Source organism: Amblyomma americanum, chromosome 8 (assembly GCF_052857255.1).
Source record: "Amblyomma americanum isolate KBUSLIRL-KWMA chromosome 8, ASM5285725v1, whole genome shotgun sequence".
NCBI classification, from domain to species: Eukaryota; Metazoa; Arthropoda; class Arachnida; order Ixodida; family Ixodidae; genus Amblyomma; species Amblyomma americanum.
In genome coordinates this window covers 7,280,744-7,292,976 of record NC_135504.1, presented here as the reverse complement: position 1 = coordinate 7,292,976, position 12,233 = coordinate 7,280,744, and the positions used below count along the sequence as shown (strand labels likewise).

Here is a 12,233-nt window from a genome sequence, read left to right as displayed (position 1 = left end):
CGGAAGTCTGCGTGGACGCTGTCGGCGTGACCTCCGCTGCAAGACGTGCCTCAAAGACATGAAGACCAGGAGACTCCTCCATAGCATGTACTTTCAGGCGCGTGGGTCTATTTAAGGTTGGGGGGATGTGGGGACCTGCCCTGCAGCCCCCTGAGTTTGCTTTCCCGCGAGGCACCGTGCAGCAGCAGTCGTACCCCGAGGATGAGCGCGTTCCCTTGCCAGTTACATTAACTGGCAAGAGAGGGCGCCAGCGCCGCTGCGCGGGAGACTGCTGAAGCCCGCCCGCGGGAGATGGGGTCTCTTCGGCCGGGAGAATGAGCCGGGGCGGACGCGTCGCTCGGCGGCTCCGCTCTTCGCCGGCGGGGCGAAGAAGCAACGGGGAGACAGGCTCCCGTACTCGTCCCGTCCGGCCTGCGGAGTTTATATCCCTTGCCCTAGCGCGGGCGAACTTTCGCTCGGAACCTTGCTGGTGAGTCGGACGTCCTTGATTCATTAGCGTACCTTGTTGCTAGCTGGCGTTATTGTTTCTGTAGCAATAAATGCCTGTTTGTGTCAGCCAATGTGTCGTTCCTTTGTTCCCCCAGAGCAAGGCCCGCCGTGGTCGGCGTGCGCTCGGTAGCGTACGCGATCACGGGGTGGGGTCCGGGCGGCTTTGAACCGTGTCAGCCGCGATTGAGTGGGGAGAACGTACTTATCTCCCCATGTCAACCCCACACCTTATAGAACAGTGGTAGAGACGCAGTCACTTCAATCAGTGACTCAGGCGGAGCGATTGCCGACAGGCCACCGTAAGGCTAGTCCCGCCTGTTCATTTAACCCACCACCACCAACTAAATTAACTGCGCTCTCAAATAAGACAATCGATGCTTTGCTGATTTGTTTCTTTTTTTTTACTTTGTCGAAGTTTTTGCGTGTTACGACGAAAGCTGTTATTTATCTCAAATACTGCCAATCCTCATGGGATTTTACAGGATGGGCACATAATAAGAACGCAAAAATATAATACACAAAAACTTCGATACACTCTAAGACAATGTTGTTTACAAATTACATTAATACGGAAGAGAAACACAGAAAACAGATAATAAAATATGAACGATACAGCATACTGGATAGAAAGAGATGCACTTATGCAGGGCTAGTAAGTAGGCTATACAGATGCTGCTTTATACGGTGATGTGAGCAGCCTTATACGTGGCAAAAGATTATTTAATATAGGTTGGTTTAGCCATAAATCCCTGGATTGTACCACGGAATGTAGCGCGCCAGTCGTGTGACCTTCGTTACTGAGTGAATTAATTGAATTTAACATGATAATTGAGTTTCATTTAGTTTAATTTAATTAAAATACACTGAATTCAATGGCCTGAACTACAAGCCATGGCACCTGCCAACCGTGGCAGGTGGCAAAAAGGAGAGAGAAAAATTCCTTTCGGCACGGTTGGGGGTGAGGGCAAGTGCGAGAGGGAGAAAAAGAGAAGGTGGGGAGGAAAGGAGAATGAGTTATCCTAAATGGCTAAAACAAAGCTATAACAGCTTTCGCTGATAATTGCGCTTAGCCGGTAAGCTTAGCTCTACACTCTAAACACTAATACGCCTATGTGGCAGTGAAAAAGGTGTATGCTAGAAGCCAGCTTACTCCCTTTTTACTCCGTTCTGTTTAGAGTGTACAAACTAACTATTGTGTCTTTCTTGCATGTAAAAGGTATCCTTGAGGACTAGTGTTTGTCTCTTCAATCTGGACCTCATTATTTCTTTCCTTGGCATTATCCGCGGCCCTCTTACATAATGCGTTAAGTAGGGCGCCAGGCACGTGGAGGAAATAAATGGAGCAAATGTGGCTATAAAAGGTAGGAACAAAACTCGAGGAGGAAAAAAGGCTTCACGTAAGCGGCCTCCTTATATAATGCCTCAAAACAAGGGGAAGCTATCGAACGGGTTGAACAAAGGCAGCAGGAATCAGTGGAAGGCCGAGAAATCATTAAACTCCATCTAGGGGCTGGGCTTATCGTTTTTATTTTTTAAAATTCGGTATACTTTTTTAGAAGTTTATTTCAGAACCCAGTTGTCGGATTCTTTTCGCAAATGTTATTTTCCATGGACGTGTTACCGTTTTTTTTCTCTCAGTGATATAAGGTAGGACCCTTATGCGATAAAGTCACCTAGAATTTCTCTTGACCTTTCTGCAAGCCCCGTCATTCGAATTAGCGCAAACATGATCGCACTTAGAGCCGTGCTTGTAGGAAGAAATGCCATGGTCACTAAAATAAAGGAACGGAAGGAACAGTAAGACAATAACGCAAGTGGAAGTTGACTTCTAAAACCTAGGTTGTCATGCTAATGTTGGGTTTCTGCACTAGGTGGAGCGAAAGGTCGGCCCTTACGCGATGTGTATGCTGACAACAGCGACAGAACTTAAGCTTAACGGTCGAGTTAGCCAGAACATGACACTTTTTCGTGGCGCCTATGTATGATTTCGCGACAGCCTCCTTACGTGCACTGACGAGCCTACTTTGCAACTTCCGTGAGTGATGGCAGTTAACAAGGACAACGTGCGGCAGTATTTATTGACAACCCATTAACAAATCAACCAAGGCGGTCGCTGTTATGCACAGCGATCAAGAACGTTAGACCAGAGCTCGTTCCTCACGTAACCCCGTCAGCCTGACCACCTGACTAGCCCAAAGCGTAGCGGCTCCTTGTTTTTCGGGCCGGCGCCAGCATCAACCTTGGCCCTAGCTGTCCGCTCTCTCCGTCACTCCAAGAGCAGAGTCGAATCTCCCCTTTTGGCGTCAAAAAGCCGCCTTACCAGTAAGAAGTTGTACGCCGGTGCCCACTAGTTTGTTTAGTTGTCAGTACAGCATGCATTCCACGAAGCCGTTTGCGTACAGTTACAGCACAAACCACACATTCGAAACGACGTCGGCCAGCGAACGGGAACCAACATGCAGCCGGGACTGCGAGCACCGCTCACTCCGCGCTCGCTTCTTTGCTGTCAGACTCTGGAACATCCTCACCACGATGTGCTGCCACACTGCCACATTTCATGTTCCTTTCTAAACCCGAAGAGTCCGCCTGTGGGTTGTGCCTTGCGGGAAGGAAGCGAGCTTACAAGGCCTTCACTCTTTGCAGTCGTCTAACAGCCATTTCTGTAGTTTACAGCGTTTGTTTGTAAGCAAACCGATTCGAACGGCGTCGGGTGGGAACGAGAGGAGCTGCACGACCAGCCCTAACAGAATAGTCAGGGAAAGCATTGAGCTAACAGCGTCCCGGTTTTGACTGCCTTAAGGCCCTCTGCACAACACACCGTCAGTTTGAGTGCGGGAGCACTTCGGTTTGCAGAGGCGTGTAAAGTAACGGAGTAACACGTCAAAACGCACAACTGCGCTACTTAACCTGTTAACTTTTACAGCGATAGCTGTTAGGCGCCCGTCCCTGGATTTCTCGTCGCCGTCGCCGTCGGCGTAACCGGTAGATGCGTTAATGTCACGACCACGTGACATTATGCAACGTGACGTTATTGTCACGTGACTTTATGCCACCGTCAACCTGAGTCGCATAAGCCTACGAGTGGCTCTGTTTGGAACAGCCGCCTGCGAGTGCAGGAGTGCATCACGTGACCACTACACCAGTGGTCCCATGACTAAGTGCCTAAAGAGCTATCGCTGAATCTCGCGTTACATGGTCGTAACCACCCTGTGAGTTTTTTCTGTTGTCTGAGTGAAACTCCCGTCGATAGTCAGCTAATTGTGACGTGTATATTAAAGTATACTGGCCTTTTTCGGTTAAAGCCAAACTTCGAAGATGGATTTCACCGTACATTTATTTATTTTTTCCGCTTTAAACCGAAAACTCTAGCCCCTAACTATATAGTATAAACGAACTTTTACTAAAGGGTGTTTAATGATTGCTGCAGCAGACCGGAAGATAAATATTAGGAAAAGTAAAGGAAGAAAAAAAACCTTAATAATGTGCAAGAAATACAGGCCCGTTTAGATGGAGCGTCTATACAGTTTCTACAGGAAGGCCGTCCCGCACTCACGTGCTGCTCTCGAGGGCCCATAGCGTGGGTTCGTCCGTGATCCAGGGATTGCCGGGGTACGGCGGAACGATGAAGCTGTCGAAGTTCTGGTACTGCTCACACCTGTTGGGAAGACATGCGTACGCCTTCGCGTCAATTTTGGCATGCGGCTACCCGGCCAAGGAAGAATGCCTACAGAAATCAAAAGAAGGATGGAGTGAAAAGCCTACAGTTGGGCACAGTTTTCCACACACACACACACACACACACACACACACACACACACACACACACACACACACACACACACACACACACACACACACACACACACACACACACACACACACACACACACACACACACACACACACACACACACACACACACACACACACACACACACACACACACACACACACACACACACACACACACACACACACACACACACACACACACACACACACACACACACACACACACACACACACACACACACACACACACACACACACACACACACACACACACACACACACACACACACACACACACACACACACACACACACACACACACACACACACACACACACACACACACACACACACACACACACACACACACACACACACACACACACACACACACACACACACACACACACACACACACACACACACACACACACACACACACACACACACACACACACACACACACACACACACACACACACACACACACACACACACACACACACACACACAAAACTCAGGAACTCCTGATTGTTCTTATTGCATTATGTGGTGACAATGCGATAGCAGTAGATGCCGTTACTGTGGAAGTGACATCCCTTCTTCCCTTCAGGTAATGAAAATGCTCTGATATGTTGACATCATTTCCCTGCAGCCAATGGGAATTCTCCGGTGTGGTGACATGACTTACCTAAAGTCAATCAGCCAATGGGAATGCTCCATTCTGGTGACGTCATTTCCCTACAGCAATCAGCCAATTTGGTTTCCGCCGACACATTTTCTTCCCGATAAGTCCTTAATGCTTTCGGATTAAAACGTTATAGTGACTAGTCTCAAGCGCATCGGCTGTATCTAAAACACCGGTGTGCATGATGTGCTCGCTACTGCCACCTGGCTTCACTTAAGTGGTTGCTCCCGCGTAAATCAGTGAGACTCATTGTTTGGTGAAGATTCATCGCAAATTTTTCATTTACTATTTCGAATAACGACGTTAGAGATTCCTGATATATCGAACAGCTTTACGTAGCTTATGCTTGGCAACGTGCTCAGCATTTCCTGTGCTCATGCGTTGCAGTTGAATTTTGGTGTAAGCATTTCTTTAATCGTATTTTCCTATATTCACAAAATTATAGCGAGCCATTGTGGGGCTGCTGCATATTTCGCTGTATAGCTTGTAATTTTCTATTAATTCTGGGTCCAAAATGTCACGCAGAATATGCTGGGAGAACCTCAAACTGATGACTTGTTCTGTATTGCTACACGTGTTAATGTCAAACTAAGCAAAATGTGCGTTCTCTGTTACATTAATCAGTAGGTCTGATGCAGGAAGCTTATCAAGACGCTGATAAAATGTGAATTGGAGGTCAAAAAATTTCCGGCAGGGTTCTTGCAATGAAGTCACGTAAGGTATGGGGGCTGCTACGTCTAGATAAGAACAGAAAACCATTCAAACTCAACATTATTTGCACCTCTTTCTCGCGTCTTAAAAGATTATAGTGCATGCACTAATGTATTTTAGTCTTCTCAAACGACGTGCCGTTAAGCCTGTCTCTCCGTCTGTGCGCTCTTTTGGCTTTGGCTTTTGGTTTTGGCGCTCTTTTGCTTTGGCAAGGAAAGTTGAGAGCACTGTCAATATCAGCTTGCTCCTTCGGGCCTTACTGTCGGATGTGGCTGGACAGCCATTGATTAGAGTTTTTGTTATCTGAGATCTCCCTAGACGTGACGTTTCGTCGTCTATTACACGATTTTAGCACAGTGCATCTATCAAGTTGCTTTGCAGACCTCTTATCGTAAAATCTGCCAAGTTGCTGCTGGACATGTAGTGTATAAATATGAAACTGCGACATCACTCACCTTGCGAGGATTTGGGACACTTTAGTTCGTGAGCGAGCCAGGTTCCGTTTGAGAATCTCGATCTGAAAATGCAAATTGCAGAGGTACAGAAAGATTTGTTTCTCTCTATCTGTGTGTGAGTAAGGGTTTCTCAGGCAGTTTGATGTTTCTGTGAGGATTTCAGCTTTGTGCACAATACTGTGGTCTAATTTTTACATCGTTTACTATTTTACTAACAGTTTGTTCTGACTTAAAAAGGCTTTTCCCAGTAAATTGACTTTGTTTAACAAAGTGGCTAGCTACTTGCCGTCCCGTTCATGACGAGACGAAACTTCGCCACAGAACAGTGAGGTAGCAGAGGGGCATAACTGAAAGCTTAGTAAGAATAAGTTTCTTTAATTTAATCTATTTTTCACTTAAAGGCCTCAGAGCATTGAATAACGAGAAACAGGTCAACACTAATGTCATTGCATGAAATTGTAGTTGAAATAAAGAAAACAAAATAATGCAGGAAGAAACACAAGCAAAGAAACAGACCAGTTACAACAAAAAGGAAGTATCACTAATGACTTAGAAATATTCATAAAATGCCATGAATAGCAAACTTCCCCCACTCTGCGTCACTAAACAAAGGCAAACAAAACTATAAACGACAAAAGAAAACCAGAGACGCCGTTCATTCTGGGCGGATTAGTTTTTTTCATTTTTCTCGGAACGTGTTTTGACTTCTGCATGTGCCCACCTTTTCTGGCAGGGAATTCCATAACATCTAAGTTTGAAAAGAAGAAACTGTTCATTGCTAGAGTGCGTGCGAAGGACTGGCTGTGACATAAACAAGCAGACCTTCTCAGGGGTGTGCTTAGTGGTTCGTGTCTGTACTGTGGGCAGTAACAGAATTTATCAAGAAGGCGCAAACAGAATACGAGCCCACGCGGTTTGACGAACGGAAGTTCACGGCTTTATTTCAGATAAGTGACCCTGTGTTGTTTTGTGTACGTAGAGAGGATAAATAACGCAGCGGGGTTTAGAATGACCTCGAGGTTAGCCGCAATGTATGCCTGAGATGGAGATACAGCGTATTGTAGCTTTGTTCTGACAAAATTTACTTACGCAGGTTTTGAAATTTCTGCTGATGAGTAGCATAAATTGCGCCTCAGGTGGCCCAATCTGCGTGAGGCTTCACAGCAGATAGTTTCGATATGTGTTACCCGAGGTGGCAATGATGTCATGTGAGACTCTAGATATTTATTTAATGACGTGCAGATAACAGGAAATAAGTTGAAGTAGTAGGGCAGTAAGAGTCACGGTGTGAAGGCGAGAGAATGACATGGCTTTAAATTTCTGTAATTTTAATGCCATAAGTTATAAATATAATTTCGTTCATCTGCCTCCTCCCATCATCATCGTCCCCCATCGTGAGCTTCTTTTATCTCCTCTTCCCGTCCCCCAGAGCAGAGTAGCAGGCCAGATATTTATTTTTCAGGCCAACCTCTCTGCCCTTCCTATCAATAAACCCTCTCTCTCTCTCTCTCTCTCTCTCTCTCTCTCTCTCTCTCTCTCTCTCTCTCTCTCTCTCTCTCTCTCTCTCTCTCTCTCTCTCTCTCTCTCTCTCTCTCTCTCTTTCTCTCTCTCTCTCGTCGACATCTCTTTTTTTTCCGCCTTTTATGCTGCCCTTTTCATCGTATACTTATAGTGTTAAAATATTAGGGGAATTTATTTCAGGAGCCATAGCATCGACGGAGCTCAGTATTAATGGGCTCGGAAAGATGGTTTTGAAGTGTTTTCCGCGACAACTCTTCGGTGTTGCTGCCACGTAGGACAGAGTAGAAAACATGCATGTGCCGAAATCTTCACCTCTCGCTTTAGGTCATCCTTCGTTTTCTTCTTCGGCGGGCCCCTCTTGTTGGGAACAGGACTCTTTTCTAGGCAACTCGTGCAACCAGGCTGCGAAAGGCAATGAATCTCATTAAAAAAAAAAAGGCGAATGCGACGACGAAGTGAGCTAACGCGTAGTAGTAGTACCTAAGAATTAAGCGTCAGAAAAGAAGACTGAGGTATCTAATTCATTCATGTGCCGTGTAGCCTGGAAAACCTATTCACGCGTCACGAACCTTAGGCTATAGTGCACTAGGCTGCATATCAGTCATAAACGTTTGCAATCTCCCTGGGTTTCCACTACAGGTGGCTGGATTCGTTGGAAGAGAAAAATGCAGTTGTGGAGAAAACGAATTAATTACTAGCTTACAGCTTTTTGTGAGAATAAACAAAGACTACGATGTAAGCAATGCCGCTTGAGGCGTTTACTCCGTATGGTTAGGTTAAGTTACACAGCGAGGGAAGGATAAGCGCGGTAAGCGTCTCATCATCAAATGGATACCTGAACGAGAGAGAGGCGGTTATTGCATCTTTCTTTTCTTTAATACATAACGTGACCTAAGCTTCATAAGATCTATAGATAACGAAACGAGGCAAGATATAGGCACAAGAACTTATTTTTAAGGAGATGAGCACGGATGTAATTACCGGTGGCCGGTGGATACGCCAGTACGCTCTCTCCTGGCTTTGTAAGATCAGCTTGTCTGTCTTCTTTCGTTCTTTGGCCAAGCTGCACAAAAAGAGGGCAAACAGTCTTGAGCGCGCATTTCTCAATACAGCGAAGAATACCTAGTTGATAAGATTAGCGTCTATTACCCTCTGCAACACAGTTATCCCTGAATGTCTTCAACAACGCTCCAGTTGTAGCGATGCAAGTTTTTCCAGTTTTCTCAAGGCTGACATATATCTCACAGAAATTGAGATACCTAAGTACAGCAATGTCTCGGAAGCTTTCGCCATGGACTCATGGCTATGTGGTCTAGGAGCCACGCTTCAACTGTTATCTGTGTACATTTTTTTATTCTTAATGAAAATTGAAAAATTGAAAATTGGTTTTTGTGGAAAGGAAATGGCGCAGTATCTGTCTCATATATCGTTGGACACCTGAACTGCGCCGTAAAGGAAGAGATAAAGGAGGGACTAAGAGAAGAAAGGAAGAAGGGCTCCGGAATAATTTCGACCACTTGGGGATCTTTAACGTGCACTGAAATCGCACAGCACATGGGTGCCTTAGCGTTTCGCCTCCATCGAAACGTGGCCTCCGCGGCTGGGTTCGAACCCGGGTACTTCCATTCTGTGAATTGCTTCAGACACTCAGTTTAATTAATCAGAGAGACGTCTTCCCTGGACATAGGGAACAAATCCTTCTCGAACGGTTTGTATGAGTTCTTCACAGAAACTTGCTGTGTTACGTGATATGTCTTGAGACTTGTGCACGTACTAGGACTAGTGGACGATCATGGTGGCGGTACGATCGTGCCAGATGTAAGGAATGCTGCAATGCTGCCGACTTCGTGAATTTCGTTCATCACAACTGCTAGTCCCATAATGCAGAATGCTGTCGCGAAGAGAAGACATAGTGTTTCCGAGCATGCTTCAAAAAGCACTGTATTGCAGCTTTCTGGCGGAAGCTTGATAGGTGCATCAATGGAAGGTAACTTACGCCGCCTGCTCCTGGGCTTGCATGCAGATGAACTCCCATTTGTGGTAGAGCAGCTTCTTGAGCCTCTGCAGAGCCTCCTGTGGAAGCACAGACAATGTAATGTTTTGCAAAGAGGACGGTTTTCATCAGGCACAGGATTACAATGTAGGAGACGAAAACAGCTGTGACAACACGTTCAGTAGTTGGAATCAGAGTTGGAAGAGGTGCAGAGACGCGCGCTTTGATTTATTTGTTTCGTTTTCGCAAACATGATTCAGTTTTCCCGCTTTATAGAAAACGAAACGTACCTTTCGAAAAAGTTAGGCGGGACCACAAGCGATAAAATCTTTTCTGCTCCATAAAGAATAGTCTAGTTCTCCCTATCAAGGAACAGTATATCAAATAATCCATTTTCTGAATAACACGCAGTGATAATCAAATGCAGGTACAAGAGTACAGGCTTTCAAAAGGCTGCATGCAATATTCTTAATTCGTTCAGGCAGTGGGAGATTGAAATAAGCTGCCCGATCATGTTGTACTGCCAATGAGCCGGGAGGAGTTCTCCATTTTGTTGCTTTAATTACTCCATTAGAGCGTGACGTGTTATTCATGCACTGTGTTTCTAATAGACATAACAGCACCGTAAGTACATTTTTGAAGACTGATGTTATGACTTGTATATTTGCAATTAAATGAGTCCTATTTTTGTCATGAATACTGCTGATGGTGCGTTAAATGGGCAATAAATAAGTTACATAAAGTTAGTTCTCTGAAACACAAAGGCAATGCATGCATTTTTTGTTCTACTCTGTCTAGATGCTTTTTAATCAGTAAATACTCATAATCGCTGGCTACTTACACTATTCTGTCAGGAACCTAATGGGAGTTAAGTTGCCGTCAGGAGTCTACGAGTTCAATAGGGACTTGCGTTAAGGTTATTGGCTTGGAGATTCTGTGAGCAGCTCATCGCAGCTTACCCAATCCACTTCACTAAACGACAAGAGACCCTCTCACGAAAGTACGTTCTATGTATAACTATCCATTGAGCTCTGCAAGGATGCCAAAATTGTCCAAATAACAGTTTTATTTTTCAAAAAAATCGCTGTTTAGTGACAACCTCTAGAGGTCGCGTTCCAGGTAGCGACCTAATTTTCTTTTGACTAGGGCCATGGTTTAATTTCCGGTAATTTTTGTAAGAAAACAATCAGCGGAAATGACGTGGACACAGTAGGGGCACAAATGACGACGCTGGTCCTGTGTATTTATTCCTCCAAAAATGTACTAACTCGCCCAGCTCCTTATTCTACCGGTGATATGCAGATCAACTGGCTGTCCTGCCTGCCCCCCTAGCGCTTTTATGTAATTGGACTCCCTGCGCGTTTCGGTTGAATACGCAGATAACTCTTTAGTAGAATTACTTCTCCAGGCACCAATGGCACAGGCCCGTGGGGCATTAAGGACACCTAGATATACTTGTTCCTTTTCCCACGCGCAAAGAAATCAAAGCTGCAGGCTTAGATGCCAGTAATGTCACAATAAAGGAATGACAAGTCTTGTTCGCTCGAGAAAAGCTCGTAGCCACTTACGGCAACCAAGCCCTCATCTTGCACGAGCGCTCACTGAGGAAGATACTAAAGGGGATGGCTGGTGTAAGGGATTTGAGGACACTTTACGGTATTCGTGTGTCTTGCTTACCTGTTCGTATTCTTCCAGGGCGTATTTGGGCTTGTTTTTGAGCGCCCGCTTGCACAGGTAAATGGCTGCGGAGTAAATGGCACGGCGAGAAACGTTAAGAGGCTGCACAAACTAGAAAACAAATGCGATTGAAAGTTGAGGAGGGAAGCTGACATGACTGCAACTCAAAGGACAACAACCCTGGCGGTTTTTTTAATGTTTACTCATACTGATGCCATGCATGATACCATGCATATGTGATACCATGCATGATTACTTAATCTTTAGGTTACAGCTTACATGCCTCTAGAATTTCGCCTCCATCGAAATTCGACCACCGCGGCCGGAATCGAACCCGCGTCTTTCGCCATAACCACTGAACTACCGCGGCGGCGTATTTAAAGTAGTGATTCAAACTAAGGCCGGCGCAGGAAAGCGCCTCTTAGTCATCTTTCTTACCGTAATCGGTGTTGTCGGGCTGGTATCGGGAGGGCCAGAAGTAAGGAGTCTGCGGATAAAGAAGTGTGTGCGAAAAATTTGCACCGTAAACCTCAGCCAGGTGGCACTCCGGCGCAAGCGATAATCATCGTCACCATCAACACAACAATGGTAGCTTGTTTCGTCACGCTCAAGCTTGACTACGCGCTTAGGATGTTACAAAGCCGCGTCTATGTAGAGATAATTAAAATAAAATGTCCGGATGCATGAATGCAGTGAGAGGAGAAAGCAGAACAAAAGACGCCGCTGCCAGCAACTGAAGTTTGGAGACAACTATTGCCACGGTTACGTGGTGGCACCGCAGTTGGTTCTCCAGACTGGCGTTTGGGTTCCCTATCCATACCGTGGTGAAAGCATCCCTCCCATTTTCCACCTCAATGCTTTAGTTGCCCTCAGTTCGTTCCATCATGTATTCGAAAATAGTGTGCCC

General features: G+C 45.7%; 1 protein-coding gene across 3 annotated transcripts in view; it reads right to left on the bottom strand.

Annotated features, from left to right (window-relative positions):
• LOC144100849 (regulator of G-protein signaling 7-like) overlaps positions 1–12,233 on the bottom strand; it is a 47,375-nt gene that overhangs the window by 19,012 nt on the left and 16,130 nt on the right. For all 3 annotated transcript variants that reach the window (XM_077633737.1, XM_077633735.1, XM_077633736.1), the window contains exons 5-11: positions 11,765–11,813; positions 11,327–11,391; positions 9,653–9,729; positions 8,638–8,719; positions 7,969–8,058; positions 6,136–6,197; positions 4,043–4,144 (exon numbers count right to left, since the gene is read on the bottom strand). In XM_077633737.1, coding sequence (XP_077489863.1) covers positions 4,043–4,144; positions 6,136–6,197; positions 7,969–8,058; positions 8,638–8,719; positions 9,653–9,729; positions 11,327–11,391; positions 11,765–11,813 — 527 coding nt within the window. The remainder of the gene's footprint in view (positions 1–4,042; positions 4,145–6,135; positions 6,198–7,968; positions 8,059–8,637; positions 8,720–9,652; positions 9,730–11,326; positions 11,392–11,764; positions 11,814–12,233) is intronic.